Source organism: Phoxinus phoxinus, assembly GCF_949152265.1.
Source record: "Phoxinus phoxinus genome assembly, chromosome: 8".
NCBI classification, from domain to species: domain Eukaryota; kingdom Metazoa; phylum Chordata; class Actinopteri; order Cypriniformes; family Leuciscidae; genus Phoxinus; species Phoxinus phoxinus.
The window spans coordinates 33,939,963-33,960,903 of NC_136883.1; the positions used below are offsets into that span (position 1 = coordinate 33,939,963).

Here is a 20,941-nt window from a genome sequence, read left to right on the forward strand (position 1 = left end):
TACTGTTTTCTAAACCTCAAAGAAATGCCACAATCAAGACCTTGAAGCAGAACTGAGGGAGAAACACCCAGAAACTCCTCATATGTGTCACTCACAAATATAAGGGTCTTTCCTTACCATTAATGCTTGGATAACACGCATACGTCTCCTTCCATTAATAATAATGGCCAGTGCGGTGGCTGAGATATACGTAAACCTACCAACATCCTTTGCCATGATTTTTGGAATGACTTCACGCGAGAGGAAAAAAATTTGTTTTAGTCGCATAACATCGGTTAATGGAAACGGCGCCATTTCGCAATTGTTTTTTTGTCGACATTTAGAAAAAAACGCAAAAGTTTTGCGCAAATCTGTAATGGAAACGCGCCTACAGTTGCACATGTCTCCTGTCTTGTTTGAGCATCAGAAGCTTCGTAATAAGCCTAAGTAGCAGATGAACTGAACATGATTTCAGATATGCAGGATAAAAGAGTCTTTGAGGGCATAATGTAATTTAATCTGTTCCGCCTAGTTACTCCAATTATATGGATCCCCTTCAGCTTGCTTATCTTATTTAAGGGTTTTAATTAAATTGAGTGATTTTGAGCTTCTCAGAATATAAAAACTTCAGTTTAAGTAGACATTGACATCATTAACCCTCTGGAGTCTAAGGTGTTTTTGGGGCCCTTGGGATGTTTTGAAATGCCCTGATATTTGTATTTTTTTCAGTTGCTTATAAACATATTAATGGCAAAGGTGTAATTACACTCTATTTAGCACGAACATGGCTATCATAATATGTGAGCAACATATATGTACATGTTTGCATTTTTGAGAGAATATTATTTATGCGTGGTTATTCAAAAAACTCAAACTTAAATTGTCTGATATAAGACCACAAACGACCAACTTCACATATTCCCACAATACTTTTGACTAATGGATCTTGTCGGCTAGAGTATTTACTTCAAAATGATCTGAAAATCATCCGGGCTAATCGTTCACATTAAACAATAGATTGATTTAAATTTTGTAAGACACTTTTTGTTTGGAAAGGCAATATGCAGGTGGGCGTGAATGATCCAACAAGGTCATGAATAATGTCCTCATTCACACCTGAGAGACAAAGGAGACCTGCTAATGCTGCAGTGCATACTAATGAGCCTTAGGTGTCACTGTGGCTACAAGAAAAAATGCAAAGACAACACACACACATATATACATACATATATACATACATGCATATATATACCGGTATATATATATATATATATATATATATATATATATATATATATATATATATATATATATATATATATACATATATATTACTACAGAATTGGTTCAGAGTTGGAAACATCTTGAAAAAAAGTGTATTTTTCCACAAACTGTATGCTTGCAAATTGTATAATATCCAAGGTAAACATTTCTAGTAATTGTGCAGTTAATTCTCATTCGTATTTTCAGAAAGTTTTGGATTATGTAGGCTATCCTCTCCCCAAATTTGTCACTAATAAAACACAAAAATAATTTATAGAGAAGGCTTATATTGACCTTTTAAGATTTTGTTTGCACCTTGTAAATTAGGTTTTGATGTGGCAGTAAAAGCTTTATAAATAATCTATCCAAAACGAAATTTTGTCTTTCATATTTCGTCTGTAACATATGGTCTTTTATAATATATATTAGGGCATAAATGTTAATTTGCAGTTTAATATGTTGCTTATACAAATACATTTTATTTCAACGTATTCAGTCGATTTTTACTCATCTCAGTAGGCAATATAGATAGTTTGCTAAAAGCGAAACTCGCGCGAGCTGTAGTAAACAACATGCATATGTGCCGTGCATTCATTCAAACACAGAAACGCGATTCAAATTTAAACAGTCTTTTGCGGTTTACAGACACCATTTCATATCGCGATTAGAACAAAGCACTTACTGATGATCTGCAGCTGGATCCGTTGTTCGGCTACTCCAGCACGTTTGAGGTAAAATTTCCAGAATTATCACGATATTATTATTCCTCACAGCGAGCGTGTTGTCCAGCTGTTGTGGGCGTTGACTGGTTTGCATGTGTTGCTTCAGATTATCTGCGTTTGAATAGCGCGCGCTCTCGATGGGCGTGTCACATTAGCGGAGTAATGAGGTGCCAGAAGGATAATGAGCACAGCTGATCTCTCGCTCTTTTTATATAGATTACATAAACAGAGAATATTTGTTTTAGTTTTGAATTAGATAATTTAAAACTACACACTTAAATGATTATAGAGATATATAGCTCATGTCTGAGTGAATAGTATTCGCTGAGATTTGTTTAAATTTAGAAACGTGCTTCAGAAAAAAAGTTCACGGAGACGGAGAGGCATAAAGCACTCCCTGTTTACTTTCTTTATTTTACAAAAGCACAATGTTTTATTTCGATTGTAAGTGGACACATAAAAAAGTAGACATTTAACAGCTTATTTTCTCATATTTCTTAAGGCTGTATGACCAAAACTGACTGAGTATTTTAGGTCTATTTTGCTGCTATGTAAAAAAAAACGAGCAAAACGCGCCCGCGCGTTTGCCGACCCCAGGGGGTTAAACGCAGCCTTGGTCAGCATTTCAAAACGATCTTACCAAACACAAACATTTGAATGGTAGTGTATCTATATATGGCTTGATGTGTCACATTGAAGAAGGCCGAAACATTAAAATAAAATGCCAAAAGATTTCGATTTTTGAGTACAAATCACTACTGAATTCTGTGTGGCTTGATGTCTCATAGAATGGAGCCATAGAGAACCCTTTAGTTTTCATATGAATCACTTTTTAGAAAATAATCAGTGAATATAATTCCCTGCTGTAAAAGCAGGCTTGTACTGTCTACGACTTGAGATTAACGCTCCATTGATGAGACGACGTTGCAGCTGAAAAGCTGACAGTTGTTTAGTATGGTCCGCTGAAAATGCATGTCTCAGATGTGGAACAGAAAGCTCAGTCAGCTTTAAGACAGCCACACAGCGCTCAGCCTCAGACGGTGGGCAGCTCTCCATGCCCAGTTTGTAAGTGTGTCTCTTTGAATGCCCACCAAATGCCAACAGCTGCAGGGCTCCCAGCTTGACTGCCCATTTGCAGACACATTAAGAGGTGTGCCTCTAATCTTTGGATCAGGAGTCAGGACTAACTCTTACTTTATGGTTTGTGGATTAACTGGTTTCTGCTTCTTGACTTGGTTTGAAGCCCATAGGAAGTACTTTTTCTGCTTTGAGATTACCCAGCATTCTTTTCCACTAGGCTGTCGCGAGCTGACAAGCAGCTGCTCTGGGACCAGAGGTACTATTGTCGGGAATATGAATACAGCCTGCCCAAAATCTTGGCCAGTGCGCCCAGCTGGGACTGGGGCAGTATGGGTGAGATCCACTCACTTCTGCACCACTGGCCCCCTCTGTCGCCCGTTTCGGCCCTGGAGCTCCTTGAATCAAAGTATGTGTCTGTCCCGCTTCCTTTCCATTTTATTGTGCACTTTCCCTCTCTTTTTTTATTGCACTTGCTCATTTTAAGCATATGACACATTTAATGTGTCACTTTTGCCGTATGATCTTTTTTTTTGTTCTGCTGTTCGTTCGACAGTTTTTGACCACTTTAATTGGTCTCATGACTTGCTTTATTACTGTTCTATCATGGAGAGGGAGCTGAGCATGTAGTTAATGTTGTGCTTGTTATATTCAGGTTTGCTGACACAGAGGTGAGAAAAGTGGCTTTGAGCTGGATCGAGAGCAGCAGTGATGATGAGCTAGCTGACTATCTCCCTCAGCTGGTGCAGGTGTGTACACACACACACACACACACACACACACACACACACACACACACACACACACACACACACACACACACACACACACGTTTATGCATGTCTCTTTTCTTTTATAAACAGCTTTTCAAAATGCTTTCTGTTTAATTTTCTTGGTTATATTCTTGTAAAAGATGTACACTTTAGCATTCTTTTATAGAGTACGATACGTAAGGAAATAATATACTTAAGTGTGAATTGAATATAATGTTTCCGAACAGTTAGGCCCTGTTTACACCTGGTATTGAGATGTGTTTTGGTCGATCGGATCACAAGTGGATGACCCTAAATACAAGTGTAAACGGGGTCTAAAACATTTGAGCTTGTCCACTTTCGACCACTTCTAGAGGTAGTTGGAAACGTATTCGACTGAATTGCTCTCTTAGTGTAAACACTCGTGGTCGAATGCTTTCGAAACAGCTACAAAAGACTCCTACTCTCCACCTACTGACCTAATGCACTAGCCAGACGGGATTTAAACTTTGTCGGCTGAAGACCCGAGTTTGGTTTGAAGACTAAAAACTTACCAAGCACAATGTTCTCTCACCATTCCTGATTTCTAACACACACTCAGAGTGTAAGTGTGGTCTTGAGGCTATCAGAGCAGAAACAAAACCTCATTGTGTTTTTCCTTCTTCGATGTGTTCATATGTAAAAAATTGCGAGCTTATTTTTAAAGCCCATACTGCCCATAAACCCTCCTCTCAAAGAAATCAGGACAGACGTGGTTGAAAGTGGATAAAAGAGACACCAGGTGTAAACGGGTGTGTGTCTCCCTCGTCTACTTGTGATCTGATCGACCAAAACACATCCTAATACCAGGTGTAAACAGGGCCTCAATTGCATGTTATTTACAGTTGAATGAAAATGTATTATAGTTTAAATTAATATTAAATGCATATACATGTTATTTACTTGCTTATACTGATATTCTTTCATGTAAAATATACCCTATTAAAATATTTTGTAATTTGAAATGTATATGTCAAACACATCACAGTTAAAGATATAATCAAGTACTTTACATATGCTTTAGTCATCACATCAAAATAAGGCAAGACAAACTTCCTTAAGGCAAGACAAAAGATTATTAAAACATAATGGTTTCAAATGTACTTTAAAATAAAACTTTAAAGTTTAAAAATTTAGCACATTTATTTTTCTCAAGGGTAGATCAATAAGTAAAACTTAATTTGACTGATTCCTGTTTCTGTTTGCAGGCAGTGAAGTTCGAGTGTCACCTCAACAATGCCTTGGTGATATTTCTGCTGTCTCGGGCTCTGGGAAATGTCAACATTGCCCATTATCTATACTGGTAAAGTTCTTTATGAAAGGGATCATATACGTTAAAGGGCTTTCAACTCATTAAAATATTAACCACTAATAACTCTTTCCCTGCTATTGATGAGATTTTCCATCATTTATGAGGCAGCGTTTCCCTGCCATGGACGGAAATTATCCGGCAATCCATGTTACATACGGCAGCTTTAGTCTCACAATTTTTCAGTTCCTTTACCTTATTTTGGGGGATAAAGTTTGGAGGTTTTTTAACATACATTATTTCTTAATGGGCTAATTCATCCAAAAAATTTAAATTGTCATAGTTTACTCACCCTCGTGTTGTTCTAAACCCAAAACACTTTCAGAACACAAATTAAGATATTCTTAATATTCTTTTTTTTCTTATTTTTGTCTGTCTATTGGAATTCTATGAAACCAAAACTTTCACACATCAAAAAATAAAAAGAGATTGTAGATATAATCCATATGAATCAAGCAGTTTAATATAGCTGTTTAATATAGGGATTTATTCAAATAAATGAATTCAATAAATTAGCTTGATTCCTCTGAATTACATTTACAATGTCTTTTTGTATTTTGTGATACGTGAACGTTTTTGTTGCATTGATGGACAGAAAACAATGAGAGCATGTGTTTGGAAGGACATGTGAATCATCCCTTTAATATTACTATGATCTCACAATGATCTTTAGTGTAGAAAATTGGATTCCCCATTAAATAATCATTTTAAGAATATGATGCTATTCAGATTTATAGTGTGAAACTTAAGTGAACCTGAGGCTCAGATAACATCTACTGGGGTCTGTTTGGCTATAGGCTGCTGAGGGATGCCGTGCAGGACCCAGCGTTTGGTCAGCGCTATGACCGTGTCTTAGGTGTGCTGCTGTGTCTGTGTGGATCTGGCCTGAGGACTGAGCTTGAGAAGCAGACCAGGCTTGTGCAGCTGCTGGGCGCTCTGGCTGAAAAGGTGCGACAGGCGAGCAGCTCCACCCGACAGGTAAGAGCCCTCCACCTTGGAGAACGTGTTTAGTGTTTTTAACCTGTGTAAAATGCATCCCAAAAATAGTTTGGATTATAGTTAATACGATTTCTTACACATACAATACATTCCTCATAGATTTGTCTGCAGTATTGTTCAAAAGTTGGGGGTCGTAAAGATTTTATAATAATTTTGAAAGAAGTGTCATGCTCACCAAGGCTGCGTTTATTTGATCAAAATACAGGATATTATTACAATTTAAAATAGCTAATCTATTTTAATATATTTAAAAACTTAATATATATCTGTGATGTCATATCATTCTAATATACTGTTTTGATGCTCAAGAAACATTTCTTATTATTATCAATGCTGGAAATAGTTGGTTCATGTTTTTGTGTAAACCGTGGTACATTTTTTTCAGGATTGTTTGATGAATAATATTTTTTTGTTCCAAAAAAGCAGAAGACTTTACTGCCACTTTTGATCAATTTAATGCATGCTTGCTGAATAAAACTATTTTCCGATTTTTGAACGTCTGTGTGAGCAAAATCTTGTGCTCATTCATTTTAGTTGCAGATTTATTTTCTTATAACCCATAATAATCTATGAGTTCAAACCAAAGACTTCTGGAAAACAAGTGCAGAAGTTTCTAAATTGCTCAACAACTAGTTCCAAAATCTAATTTAATAACACTCTCCAAAACATGAACTGAATAAACATAAAATAATGGAATAATGGGCTATAAAACCATACCAGGAATCTCTTTTTTCTTTCTTTCTTTTTTTTTTGGGGGTTATGAACTAAAGCCTGTTTGGCTTTTAGTCCTAGGAAAACAATTTATGAGGGGGAATTTTTTTCCTTTTTTTCCCTCAAAAGTAAAATGGCTTGTGTCAGAATATTGGATTGTATTTGGATGAACCCTTGATCCCTACCGCTCATCCAGCCAATATATCATCTGATATTGTCTTATACTGATATACTATATGGAAAAAAATATAACCCAAACACCACACCTATATGTGCGTGTTGAGCATTTTTATTTTAAAAAATTGACACCATTCAGACACAAGGGCATCAGTGAGATCAGGTACTGCTGTGTCTGGCTCACATTCGTGTTCAAATTCATTCCAAATCTGTTCAGGAAAGTTCAGATCTGGGTTTTGCTCAGGCCAGTCAAGCTTTAATCAATGACTAATTAATTTTTTATGGGTCTTGCTTTGCTCTGGAGGATTGTCATGTTGAAACGGAAAAGGGTCCTGCCAAAGCAAGGTCCTTAAACGCACAATTCTCAAGAGTGTCATTGTATGCGGCAGCATTAAGATTAGACTTCGCTGGAATTAAAGTGCCAAACCGTTAATTAGAAGGGGGTGTCCACATACTTTTGGTCCTATAATGCCTCATCTTATATCTCCCATGTGAACAAGTGATTTACATGCAGATGGAAAGCTTGTAATAAGGCTCTTTATTACAAGACTTTTATCATAAACACATTTTATGTCATTATTCATTGCTTAAGGAATCAGTCTTAAAACCCAGAAAAGACTTTGTTTGGGACATTAAACATCATGTCGAACTGGAAAACTCATCTACTCACTAGTTTTACAGTGTTTATACAGCACTCTCTAACTCACAGGTGTCAAACTCAGTTCCTGGAGGGCCACAGCCCTACAGAGTTTAGTCCCAACCCTGCTTCAACACACACACACACCTGCAATTTTCAAATTAGCATGAAGGACTTGATTAGCTGATCAGGTGTTCTAAAAAAAAATTAGGGTTGAAGCTAAACTCTGCAGGGCTCTGGCCCTCCAGGAACTGAGTTCGACACCCCTGCTCTAACTCAAACTTTCCAACTTGTAGATTTTAAATAAAGACAGAAAGAGTTTTTGGAAGCCTAAAGGGATATTTCACTTAAACATGACAATTCTTTCATTAATTTCTCACCCTCATGTCGTTCCAAACACCGTAAGACTTTCGTTCATCTTTGGAAACACAAATGAAGATCTTTTTGATGAAATTGGAGAGATTTTGGTCTCTCTATTAACCAAATAGAGTTACCACTACCACTTTGACGCTTCAAAAAGTTAATAAAGAGATCATAAAACTAATCCATATGAATTGAGCGGTTTAGACCAAATTTTCTGAAGAGACTCGATCACTTTATATGATGGACAGATTTAATTTAGGCTTTTATTCACATATAAACATTCATCAACGCACACATCAGTTATGTTAAACAGAAGCTCAATTTCTATAGTCAGAAGAATTCACATCCAGTCTTACACTACTTAATTTTTCAATCTCAATGTTCTTCGTAGGTGGTGCTCCTGGAGGGTCTCGAGAGGGTACAGTCTTTTTTCCAAAAGAACAGTTGTCGACTCCCTATTAGTCCCAGTCTGGTGGCAAAAGAACTCAATATCAAGGTGAGCGCTTAAATCGTGACACAAGATTGATCCTGTCGAACCTACAGTCTCAGTCGGATTATCTGATTATGTTTATCAGCTCAGACAGTTCTATAAAGGCCTCAAAACTACACATCCAAGGAACAATTTGTTCAGTTCTTGAGTCACGCCAGGTTTTGTTCCGTTTTGCTGGGAAGCGTTCACATGTGATTCACTTCCTTATCATCCTTGCTCGCTCCCCCTCTCTTCCTGTTTCAGATCTAGAGATTTGCACAGTCAGCAAAGCCTGAACAGTGTCACTGAACTCCATCTTTTCTCCTACTCCCATTTTAGTGCAGACCCTCTTTGTTGCCATGTTGAAGCAGTAAATCGAACTAAAACCCTGAGGCTGATGTTGTGCTTTTGTAACAGGGTGCTTCTTTGTTTCCTTCCCTTGAATCTAGTCCTGCTCATTCTTCAATTCCAACGCTGTACCTCTGAAGATTGCACTGGTTAACGCTGACCCACTGGGAGATGAGATTAACGTCATGTTTAAGGTGTGTGTGTGTGTGTGTATGTGTGCCTCCATGGTGAGAATGCATAGCTGCTAAGGTTTGTTATAGTTTTACATTAAATTAGTTTGACAGTAGTTACAGAGCAGTCGGTTTCTTTTTATATTAATTGCAATGGTAAGATAATCTATTGAACTCAAACCTTAAACATGTATGATTGATGGAAATTGGTCTTGCCGTTAAAAATGGGCCGCACACAAAAAACAGTATTGAAACCCTAGTCTCAGTCATGAATAGGCCCTCTAGTGGTCGAATTATTAGTATAACAAAAATCTTGTACTTACTGTACATATAAAGCACAAAGTGCTTAACTCTTCCAAAACTCATGTCCAAACCGCTTATCTGTCTGAACTGTAATTTAGGTTGGAGAAGACCTGAGGCAGGACATGTTGGCGCTGCAGATGATTCGGATCATGGATCGGATCTGGCTGCAGGAGGGACTGGACCTGCGCATTGTCAACTTCAAATGCATCTCAACTGGTAAAGATAAAGGTATGTTCCATCTATTTAGCTGTTTTCCAACTAGAAATATATATATATATATATATATATATATATATATATATATATATATATATATATATATATATATATATATATATATATATATATATATATATATAATATGTTTATTTTTTTGCTGAATGGTTTAGCATTCAAAAGTTTGGGGTAAAAAGAAGTCTCTTATTTTCACCACAGTTGCATTTGTTCGATTAGTTCGAAACATGATTACAATTTAAAATAGATGTTTTCTATTTGAATATATTTTGAAGTGTAATTTATTCCTCTGATGTTGAAGCTGAATTTTCAGCATCATTACCTCAGTCTTCAGTGTCACATGATCCTTCAGAAAGCATCCTAATACGCTGATTTGCTGCTCATATATGTTGAAAATGTTATAATATAACATTTGTTATAAATGTTTAAAAAAATAGTGCTGCTTATATTTTTGTGGAAACTGTTATATATTTTTTAGGGTTCTTTAATGATGGAAAGTTTAAAAGAACTGCATTATTTAAACAAAAATCTTTTGCCATCACATTTACCAAGTATTTCTTTCTTTCAAAAATGTTTAGATCATACCGAGCCCAAATTTTTTAATGCTAGTGCATAAGTTCCCTGTAGGTACAGCAAAAAATGCTTATTTAGCTCTACGATTCAGAGAGATTGTGGAAAATGGGCATTAAAAAAAGTTTGACACTTTGGTGCAATAAAAACATGATATTACAGTATTTTACTGTCACTGTGTACATATCTTCACGTTTGTTTTTGCTCTCACAGGAATGGTGGAGTTGGTACCGTCTTCTGAAACGCTGAGGAAGATTCAGGTGGAGTATGGTGTGACGGGCTCCTTCAAGGACAAACCTCTTGCCGAGTGGCTTCGCAAGTATAACCCTGCTGAGGACGAGTATGAAAAGGTACATTTAAAACATTTTTTTAAACTGGATAATTATCCATGGCAGCTTTAGTCGAACCAATTACAACTTAATCCAAACCGTCTCTCGTCAGGCCTCAGAGAATTTCATCTACACCTGCGCAGGATGCTGTGTGGCCACTTACATCCTTGGCATTTGTGACCGTCACAACGACAACATCATGTTGCGCTCCACCGGCCACATGTTCCACATAGACTTTGGGAAGTTCCTGGGTCACGCACAAATGATTGGGAGTTTTAAAAGGTGAATGAGGTGTTACACAATGTAAGACTGCACAGTTTGTTGTATTTGTTTAGTTTTATTAATCCGGTCATGATGCTTTCCCCTCTGCAGGGACCGTGCACCGTTCGTCTTAACCTCTGATATGGCTTACGTCATCAATGGAGGCGAGAGACCCACTAGTCGCTTCCAGCTTTTTGTTGACCTTTGCTCACAAGCCTACAACTTGATACGCAAACACTCCAACCTCTTTCTCAACCTGCTGTCTCTGGTAATGCACTGCACTGCAAACAAAACAGTCATCTGTGTGTCATCCGTAGGGTCTTGTGTCAACAGGAAGGGCTAGTTGTGTAAATGTTTTTGATAATAATGAGATACCTCAAGTCATTGCACAACCCTGTTGCTGTTTGCATAATTTCCTTTTCTTGCTTTACTTTTTTTACTTGTTCATTGATCAGTTTTGTATTTGTGTGTTTTACACAGATGACACAATCGGGTTTACCAGAGCTGACTGGAGTCCAAGATCTCAAATACGTGTGTGATGCTCTTCAACCCCAGACTACAGATGCAGAGGCTACCATTTTCTTCACAAGGTAGATTTCTACTAAACCACTATAAAACTAGATTATTATTATTGATAATAATAATTAATAATAATATTATTATTTTGCTATCTTAATAAATGATTTGGTTTTAAAGTGCTCCTATCATGCTGTTTTAAGGTTGCTTAAAGGAGTCTTCAATAAGTTTACATGCATCCAAGGTCAAAAACACTTGAATTTTCTCATAAGACACAATGCCGCAAAATAATTCAATAAAGGATTCAGTCTCTCTAAAGCCCTCCTTTCCGAGAGACTACTCTGCTCTGATTGGTCAGATGGCCCAGTCTGTTATGATTGGTCTATCCGCTTACAGTGCGTGATGGAAACATAGCGGCCATTACCATGTCTGAATTTCAGCTCCGGAAGCTTCCTCTGCACTTAATACACACAGTGATACAAACCATAATGATATGGTATCAACTCGAGCGCAAGTCCTCGTCCTTTGGAAGTGTGGGCACAGTGGATTCACAGCATTTATCATGCACTTTAATCTTTAGCTACATGAAAGTATATCTGAAAAAGCATAATAGGATCACTTTTAAATATCTCTTTTCTTCCACCTTTTTACTTGCAGGTTGATTGAATCCAGTCTGGGTAGTGTGGCCACAAAGTTTAATTTCTTCATCCATAATCTGGCCCAGTTGCGTTTCTCTGGCCTTCCCTCCAATGATGAGCCCATCCTCTCGTTCGCTCCCCGCACATACACCATAAAGCAGGACGGCAGGATCCGGGATGCGTCCATATTTTCATTTCACAAGAGATACAATCCAGACAAGCACTATGTAAGTGTTTTTAAAGATGATTTTATAAAGCAGTTTTCAGTTTAGCCTTGATTACCTCTTTGTATGATGTTAGTAATGTGAAAATCACATTTTTTATCTTAAAGAACACGTTTTTTCACACCTCTTTCTTTCAGACGTATGTCATACGGATCCTTAGGGAAGGTCAGAATGAGCCTCAGTTTGTCTTCCGCACATTTGACGAGTTCCAGGAACTGCACAACAAGTTGACCATCCTGTTCCCTCTCTGGAAGCTGCCCGGGTATATGAATTTTCCTCTTGTACCGTGATTCGTCGAATCCTGCATTTCATTGTTCCTAAGAATCTTTTTCCTGTTTCAAGATTTCCTAATAAAATGGTGCTGGGACGCACACACATCAAGGATGTGGCATCCAAGAGGAAGGTGGAATTGAGCAGCTATGTGCACAATCTGATGAGGAGTTCACCAGAGGTCACCCAGGTGAACAGTTTTTGCTTTAAAATATTATCATCAAATATAATTTTAGGGTTTTATTTTTTTAATCTCTGAGAGTGATGTGGAGTCAACTGATTATTTCACTAAAAATATATACATTGCTCTACAATAACATGATGTGAATCGAGAAATAAAGCCCACTCACCAAGGCTGCACTTATTTGATTTACAGTTATATAGTGAAATATTATAATAATTTTAAATTGCTTTATATTTTTGTGCAAACTGCGATACTTTTTTTCAGAATTCTTTGATTAATAGTAACAAAATAAAGGTCTTGACCATTTCAACATTATTTCCTGTGAAAATTATTTCTTCATTCCTTAAAATACTTACTGAACTTACCAAACTTTTGAATGGTTGTTTTAATGAATGTGACTGAGTTGATATTCTTTATTTTTTTCTTAGTGTGATCTTATCTACACCTTCTTCCACCCTATTGCGAGAGATGATAAGATCGAGGGGGTTGACGGACTCTCAAAAACTCCAGGTATGTGTGTCATACTGTATACATAATAGTACAAGTTACTTTCACTGGTTTCGTGTATTTGGTACAACATAATTCGTTTCCATGTATTTGATGTTGTTTTTCCAGAGATGCCTCCAGTGAGTCCCACCACCGGCCGCGTGGAGGGTGAGGTGAAGCTGTCCGTGTCCTACAGAAACAGTACGCTCTTCATCATGGTCATGCACATCAAAGACCTGGTAAGAAATGACAACAGCGTCCGTCTTCAAACTGATCCCGGATCCTGTGCGTTCTGAAATCTCATCTGTCCTTCTCCCAAACACAGATGTCAAATGACGGAGCAGACCCAAACCCATATGTGAAAACCTACCTTCTCCCAGACCCCCACAAAACCTCCAAACGCAAAACAAAGATCGCGAGGAAGACCAGGAACCCGACGTTTAATGAAATGGTAAGCTAAGCCTACCTGTCTGATCATGCATGATTAACTCTAAAGCTAATAAACTACTTCCTTCTCTCTTTAATTGTAGCTGGTGTACAGCGGCTACAGTAAGGAAACCCTGAAGCAAAGGGAACTTCAACTGAGCGTGCTCAGTGCAGAGTCTCTGCGAGAGAACTGCTATTTGGGTGGCATTACCCTCAGCCTTAAGGACTTCGACCTGAGCAGAGAGACCGTCAACTGGTACAAGCTCACCATGGTGCCCTACTTCTAGATACAACCATCCCTCCCCACCAGTCGTCCACAAAAGGCATGTGACTGAAGCAAGTGCCCTTACAGGACAACTCGCATTCTCTCTCTCTCTCTCTCTCTCTCTCTCTCTCTCTCTCTCTCTCTCTCTCTCTCTCTCTCTCTCTCTCTCTCTCTCTCTCTCTCTCTCTCTCTCTCTCTCTCTCTCTCTCTCTCTCTCTCTCTCTCTCTCTCTCTCTCTCTCTCTCTCTCTCTCTCTCTCTCTCTCTCTCTCTCTCTCTCTCTCTCTCACTAATCAAGGTCGAGTCCTTGTTAAATACGTGTTCTGTACATTTGGAACTTAAGAGGACCAAACGGCTCACTTAAAGAAGAGTTTATATTATTAATTCTATTATTATTATATATATATATAGAGAGAGACTGACACTTGTATTTTTAAAACCGCTTATTTTTTACACTTTCCTTTTCTACATATACAAATAAGGAACATTAAAAGTCTGTAAGGTTTTGAGGGTGCAGCAGAGTTCACTGTGCTTTTGATAACGTGCCAAATGAACTGAACAAACTCGAGACCACTTCCCTTTAGGGAACAATAACAGGGTGCCTTCACATGCTCTCCTTTCATTTTTGCTTTTCTCACTACTTTTGTGGTTAAAAAAGCCCTGTTTTGTAAGATAATGAACTTGTATAATGAACCCTCTTTGAAAAGGGAACGGCACCTGTGGCTCAAAGCTTCTGCCAGAGCTCAGCTGAATCATAATCTATGAGTTTACCTGCAGGCATTTTTAAAGTTATGTACATCGATGTTCAAGATTGTCATCACTCACTCTGCAAATAGTGACTTGATTCGCTGTTTATGACTGTTAAAAATACATTTCGAATGGATATTAACATGGCCAGTTATTTATTGGTTATCTTTAACCTGACCGAATCAATGTTTGCTGTAATTCTATCTCTCTCTTAAGAAAAATTAAATGTTTTTGAACACCTCTCTGTGTGATTTTATTTGTTCTGAAGTTTCTTTAATGGATTCAAATATACTTAACCAGTAGGGGGCAGTCATGAAACACAAAACCGTTTAATATTATATAATTTGTATAATATATATTATATAATTATATAATCACTTATGAGAGTTCATTGTCATGAAGAAATTTCCTGTTATTACCTTTTTACAGAAACTTGTACAGTTGTACCCAGTTTTCCTGTTGCACATTCATATTTTCATATTTAGTTGAAACAATTTGCTTTGTGTTATACTGTGAGTTAAAATTATATAATATATTAATGGAAGACAAAATAAAATATTTTGAAGAAACCGTTTTGGTGACAACTGACATCCATTGTATGCTTTTGTAATTTTATTTTATTATTTATATTTTAGTACTTCAGCTTATTTATTTTAACTGTATTTGCCACATTTTTTAAATTTTTTATTTATTTTAGTTTTAGAATGCCATAACATTTGCTTTAAGTTTTTTTTAACATCTATTTATTTAATTTTATTTTAGCTTTATTACAATTTATAATTAAAGTGATTTTTAATCTTTTTAATTTTAGTTTAAGATCACAACACTGGTGATTTGTGGCTCAAGCTGCCATTGAAGATCACATCTTAAAGGGATAGTTCACCCAAAAAAAATAAAGTTCTGTCATTTACTCACCCTCATGTTGTTCTAAACCTGTAAGACTTTTTCTTCTGTGGAACAAAAATGAAGATATTTTAACATGTCTCAGTGTTTTTGTCCATACAATGGACGTAAGTGGTCACCAAAACGGTTTCTTTTTTGTCTTGCAAAAAAGACTCATACACAGGTTTAAAACAACACTGAGGGCGAGTAAATGATGACAAGGTGAACTGTCCCTTTAAAGCTTTGACCCTCACACACTAATGATTTCTGCTGACGTGTAGGTGTGATCTTTAGGGACTCTTAAGTTGGGGCTCAGGTGCACCTCGTCATTGGCCATAATATTCTGAATGTCTTAAAAAGCCCTGACCTCAGATCTGCCAGTATTCATGTACCGCCTCATTAAATGGGCTGTTGCTGTGAGAAAGCATCTGGAGAGGAACAGAAACACAGTCAGGCCGGTGCACACATTTGCTTTGCCTCCAGGGTGAGAGCTTATAATGATGATGATGATGATGAAGTATGCATGAATTGACAATGGGTTTTGCTGGGCTTTTTTCATTTTTTTTTTTTTTTCATTAAAAGCTTACAATGAATGACAATGGAAGCTAATTAATTCCATCTGCTTCTATTCACATGATTTTTGGGCACTTTGTGGGTTGCTAATCTTACAACTCTATTAGAATTGGTAGTTTAGAATTGTATTGGGCATTTGAGACGGTAATGCACAGGAAAATCGATACATTTTAAATGACAATCATTTAAATGACAAAACAATCTGTGCAACAGTTTTTATTTAATGTAATGGCCAGTTATTGGTATTGATAGGTCTGTTACAGATTAAATTAATATATTATATTACCATTTAACATATTATGCATGACATTATGTCTCTTGTAATTTTCTCCGGTAGTGTTTAGAGCAGTAGAGCATTGTTCAAAAACAACAGTGCTATTATGTATGACGCAAGAAGCGGAGCAACAAGGTTGGAAATTTGCCTCAGCAATAATAATTAGCGAGGGTTTAGTTTAGTCATGATCTGATGCAAGTTCATTTATCGAATGCAGAATTCATATTCGCATTTCCACAATACAAAAATGCCAGTTCCATCTTGGCAGAGAGCAGCTTTTTCCATAGTAGAGTCTGGACGTTAGCGAGGACAAAACCTTATTTAATCATATCAAATGAATAAATTAATAATAATGTGTCTTAAATACATTGTCACGAGTATATAGTAAGCTTAATGTAATGGTCTGATGTAAAAACCTGTGGCTTCGTGATAATTTCGCATGGGACAACAAACCATCATGCGTCACTGCGCTACGACATCAAGTGGGCGTGGTTTATTGTAAAAGGGGGCGGTGTTAATGTGAGTGACACATAAGCGGACAAATCAAAGGTCGCATGGTTGCAGGCTAAAGATATTTGTTTATAGTGGAGCGCGTTCATAAGTTTCAGCTCTGGACTGGTAGTCACCGTCATGCGTTCATTTGGAGGTGTGTAAACGGGACTTGGTGATCATGTGGAACTCACCAGCTTTCGCTCGGAGTTAACGCTCACATATTTGGGAAGATGTCGGTAGTAAGCTTCAAAAATCAGCCGATAAATTACTACAGCGAAAACACACCGAGGGACGAGTATCAGAATACGTGACAGTGAGCGGGTAAAGAGCGAGGATGGAGAGGACCGCGCTGCGGCGCTTCGGGGACAGCGGCATGATGCTTCTGCCCTGGACCAAACAGATCCTGACCGTGGTGTGGGAGCAACTGCGACTGCTGCTCCAGGTCATCTGCTGCACTTTTATGACGGGTAATTTTCTGATTCATATATTTTGCATTGTAATGTATTTTATGCTATCATATGCTTGGGCATCGCAGGTTTACATAATCAGATTCACTCAGTTATTATTAATAAAAATAAGAACGTATATCAGCGTGTCGTACTAACCTTATTGTGAAAGTGAAAATTTATTTGCATATTATGTAAATTTTTTGATTCTCACTTTTTTGGTCACACTTTATATTAGGGTCTAATTCTTACTATTTATTACTAACTACGACTTTTGCCTCAATAATCTCATAACTGCTTATTAATAGTTAGTAAGGTAGTTGTCAAGTTTAGTTTTTGGGTAGGGATGTAGAATATGGTCACGCAGAATAAGGCATTAATATGTGCTTTATAATAAGTAGCCTACTAATAAACAGCCAATATCCTTGTAATATGCATGCTAATAAGCAACTAGTTGATGAAAATGACCAGCAGTTTATTATAAAGAAACGCATAGCAGTATTACTGTACAATAAGGTCTAATTTGTTAACATTATTGCATTAACTAACATGAGCTAACAATGAGCAATATATTCTTACAGCATTTATTTAGTTCACAGTGCATGTACTAGTGTTAACAGATATATCTTTTGATCATAAATTTTTTTTAAATAAATGTTGAGATTAACTAAGATTAATAAATGCTGTAGGAGTACTGTTAATTTTAAGTTCATATTAACTAATGTTAGTAAATGAAAAATTATTGTAAAGTGTTAACCAAATAACATTAGTAAAACCAATTGATACACATTTCTAGAGCAAAAGTGAAATAACAGATTTTTTTCATTATTATTTTATTTGTATTTATTTTATTGTAACTGGATAATATAATTATACTATAGTATATGTATTTAATTTCATTATTTTATATATATATATATATATATATATATAATTATTTACTTGTATATTAAGAATATATATATATATATAATTATTTACTTATATATTAAGATTAGTATGAATAGTATTTGTATTATTTTCACTTTAGTTTTGTATTTTTACATTTTAATATTTTTTTTAAACGCTTATTAGTACTATCACAAATACACACACACACATACACACACACATACATTATATATGTTTATATACTGCATATATATTTCATGTATCTATATACATTTATTAAAATGAGAATGGCCCTATGGTTATGGCCTGAAGTAAGTCCAGTAACTTCCTTTTGTTTGGTTCCCAGTTTTCCAGATGTTCAGGTTTGAAGTCCATCTGAGAATCACAGACGAGACAGGGCAACACATTCAGCACATGACAAGTGGCTCAGGAGACCCTGACAGTTTCCTGCTCTCATCCTTGTTTGAAAACAACAAAAACATGGTGGTCGGGGGTTCCAGTCCGCTTTCAAAATTCGGCAGAGACCCGTTCGACGTGAGCTCCCACTCCAGATCTGTCCTGTCCAGTCTGGTCAGCGACGAACTCTGTTGCTCGTTGGTGGACGACCTCGTGTCCCACGCAACAGAGTGTCTCAATGACACCGAAGATCTCTATATTGGAGATCACTCCGTGTGGAAACACGGGTATGACTGGACCGTCTTAGGAGGTTCCGAGAGGAAATGCGCAGAGAGCACCTGCACTTTTACCGTGTCAGGGTTTTCAGCAAAGGACTTTGTGAAGCATCAAAAGCCCATCAGTGATCCTGACACATCTGGTTCATCAACAGAGGATGTTCAAACTCCATGTCAAGTGCAGTCAGTGGCTCATCTCTCAGACAGCGAGTTCAGCTGGGGCAGCACAGACAGCTCTTGTTTCGAAGGAGAACGAGAGGAGAGCGACAAACTCTGGGAGCTTCTGACCAGCTCGACGGATCCGTATCACCCGATGCACTTCACGGCGTGTTTGTCCAGTGCGACTGCGGAAAAAACGGAAACGCAGGAAGTTTCAAAGCCTGAAAGTCCCACGTCACAATCCACAGCGTCTACAGGCTCAGAATCGTCCAAACCAGGTTCTGAAGATGAAGAAGAAGAGGCCTTGTGGAGATCCCTCTCTCAGAATGATGACCCATATCACCCGTTGAACTTCAGAGCGCCGCTTCAGAGCTCACCAGCAACACCAGTACCTCCCAAACACCATTCACCCAGCCAGAGCACGCGAAGTAGAGCCAGACTCTGCAAATCTTCAAGGCGCTCAAAGCTGCCTTCACCGCCAAGCAAAGTTCCTCGCCATCGCTGCCACAAATTACCCTTTGAGACATTATCAGTGGTGCCGTGGAGAAGATATGTTGGTCTGACGGCGGTTCAGGGCAACCAGAGGAAATGTGCTACTTTTAAGAAGGTAATTATCAGTCTCGAGGTGTGGTCACATTTACCGCCAAATATTTCCCCATGCATATTTCCAGTTCACAGAAAGCTGCTTGGTTTTTGAAACTGTGTGTCACACATCGCTACACTTTTTGGCTATGAAATTTCTCCGCTAATGTGACCGCACCTTCATGTCGCTTTAGAAAACATGTCAGTTGTAAATCATTGCTTGATAACAACACGTTGCTAATGTTTTCCAGGTGAAATTTTCTCCCATCGTACAAGTTCACAAGATGCACTCTTGGTCCTTTGCTCTTCAAGCTTCACGTAAGGGACCGTGGGAAGAGCTCGCGCGGGACAGAGACCGATTCCGAAAGAGAATCAGTGAAACTGAGAAGGCCATTGGCTACTGCTTTAGTTTGCCACACAGGGAAAAGCTGCGGAGCTATAACTATAAGGACGGCGTACAGAAGAAATGACCAGCCCTTGATCTGCAAAAAGTTGCTTCTGATTGTAATTATTGATCTTATAGTTCCAAGGCCAGCCTTTAGACTGTTATATTGACTTAAATTGACAATTATACCTCACTGCTGTGTCCCAACACACAATGTACCTTGACTGCTACTAAATGTTTGCTAGGCCTTACAGACTTTTCAGTGTGACTGATCGCACGTATTTATTTTAACACAAATTGTGGATATGTTGGAGTAGTAGACTAGTGTTATTTTATTTAAAGGGATAGTTCACCCAAAAATGAAAATTCTGTAATTTACTCACTCTAATGTGGTTCCAAACCTGTTTGACTGTCACAAAATGGGATATATATATATATATATATTTGTCCAGTTGTTTTGGGGTTCTTTCATTGTATGGACAATTTTTTTTCCCAAATATCTGGTGTTTCACAGATAAATGAAGGTCATACAGGTTTGGAACACAAGTAAGTTTGGTGAGTAAAGGATGACAATTGAAATTTTGGGGTGAAATATCCATTGTTTATCTCAGTGGTTTGAAATGCTGTGAGAATAGGCTGCTAAAGTTCGTTAATTATATTATACCATGGTCTGGGTGAATACTCGATTCTGATTGGCTGCAGGGTGTCCATTAAAAAGTGATGTAGGACACCTAGTAAAGGAGTTCTAAAACCGTTAGATTTCGATTGTAAAACTAATTAAAATATTAACTAATGTTTTAAAAATGTGTTATTTGGCAAGTGAACATGGTATAAGCGGGTTAATGCCCTTCGAGGTGTCCATTGTCAGGTATTAATGGACTTGCCTCCGCCGAAGTCCATTAATACCTGACAATGGACACCTCGTCGGGCATTAACCCTTACATAAAGTTTATAAAGGAGAAAAGGCCAGGTCAAACCACCATTGAGAAGTTTGGGGTCAATAAGATTTTTTTAAAAAAAGAAATTAATACTTTTATTCATCAAGGATGCGTTAAATTAATTAAAAGTGACAGCAAATACATTTGTAATGTTAAATATTTTTATTTCAAATTAATGCTG

General features: G+C 37.4%; 3 protein-coding genes across 4 annotated transcripts in view; all 3 read left to right on the forward strand.

Annotated features, from left to right (window-relative positions):
* Nucleotides 1-20,941, forward strand: part of pik3c2a (phosphatidylinositol-4-phosphate 3-kinase, catalytic subunit type 2 alpha) — a 109,493-nt gene that overhangs the window by 20,599 nt on the left and 67,953 nt on the right. The window contains exons 16-33 of one of the 2 annotated variants that reach the window (XR_013798575.1): nucleotides 3,262-3,450; nucleotides 3,697-3,790; nucleotides 5,041-5,135; nucleotides 5,939-6,119; nucleotides 8,420-8,524; nucleotides 8,947-9,039; nucleotides 9,417-9,546; nucleotides 10,336-10,472; nucleotides 10,564-10,733; nucleotides 10,824-10,980; nucleotides 11,193-11,302; nucleotides 11,886-12,093; nucleotides 12,228-12,352; nucleotides 12,433-12,550; nucleotides 12,973-13,054; nucleotides 13,160-13,269; nucleotides 13,356-13,481; nucleotides 13,561-13,816. Coding sequence is in view for 1 of the 2 variants with exons in the window: in XM_079620868.1 (XP_079476994.1) it covers nucleotides 3,262-3,450; nucleotides 3,697-3,790; nucleotides 5,041-5,135; nucleotides 5,939-6,119; nucleotides 8,420-8,524; nucleotides 8,947-9,039; nucleotides 9,417-9,546; nucleotides 10,336-10,472; nucleotides 10,564-10,733; nucleotides 10,824-10,980; nucleotides 11,193-11,302; nucleotides 11,886-12,093; nucleotides 12,228-12,352; nucleotides 12,433-12,550; nucleotides 12,973-13,054; nucleotides 13,160-13,269; nucleotides 13,356-13,481; nucleotides 13,561-13,743 (2,413 nt within the window). In the remaining variant the exon portion in view is untranslated. Of the gene's footprint in view, nucleotides 1-3,261; nucleotides 3,451-3,696; nucleotides 3,791-5,040; nucleotides 5,136-5,938; nucleotides 6,120-8,419; nucleotides 8,525-8,946; nucleotides 9,040-9,416; nucleotides 9,547-10,335; nucleotides 10,473-10,563; nucleotides 10,734-10,823; nucleotides 10,981-11,192; nucleotides 11,303-11,885; nucleotides 12,094-12,227; nucleotides 12,353-12,432; nucleotides 12,551-12,972; nucleotides 13,055-13,159; nucleotides 13,270-13,355; nucleotides 13,482-13,560; nucleotides 13,859-20,941 lie in introns of those variants that run through there. The other variant, XM_079620868.1, reaches the window with a different exon arrangement.
* cd81b (CD81 molecule b) overlaps nucleotides 16,676-20,941 on the forward strand; it is a 123,544-nt gene continuing 119,278 nt past the window's right edge. The window contains exon 1 of the mRNA XM_079620885.1: nucleotides 16,676-16,679. The gene's annotated coding sequence lies outside the window, so the exon portion shown is untranslated. The remainder of the gene's footprint in view (nucleotides 16,680-20,941) is intronic.
* LOC307003111 (protein phosphatase 1 regulatory subunit 15B) lies at nucleotides 16,753-20,463 on the forward strand. The gene is made up of 3 exons (XM_079621227.1): nucleotides 16,753-17,155; nucleotides 18,372-19,462; nucleotides 19,689-20,463. Exons 1-3 carry the CDS (start codon nucleotides 17,023-17,025, stop codon nucleotides 19,905-19,907), a joined length of 1,443 nt encoding a protein of 480 aa, XP_079477353.1. The 5' UTR covers nucleotides 16,753-17,022; the 3' UTR covers nucleotides 19,908-20,463.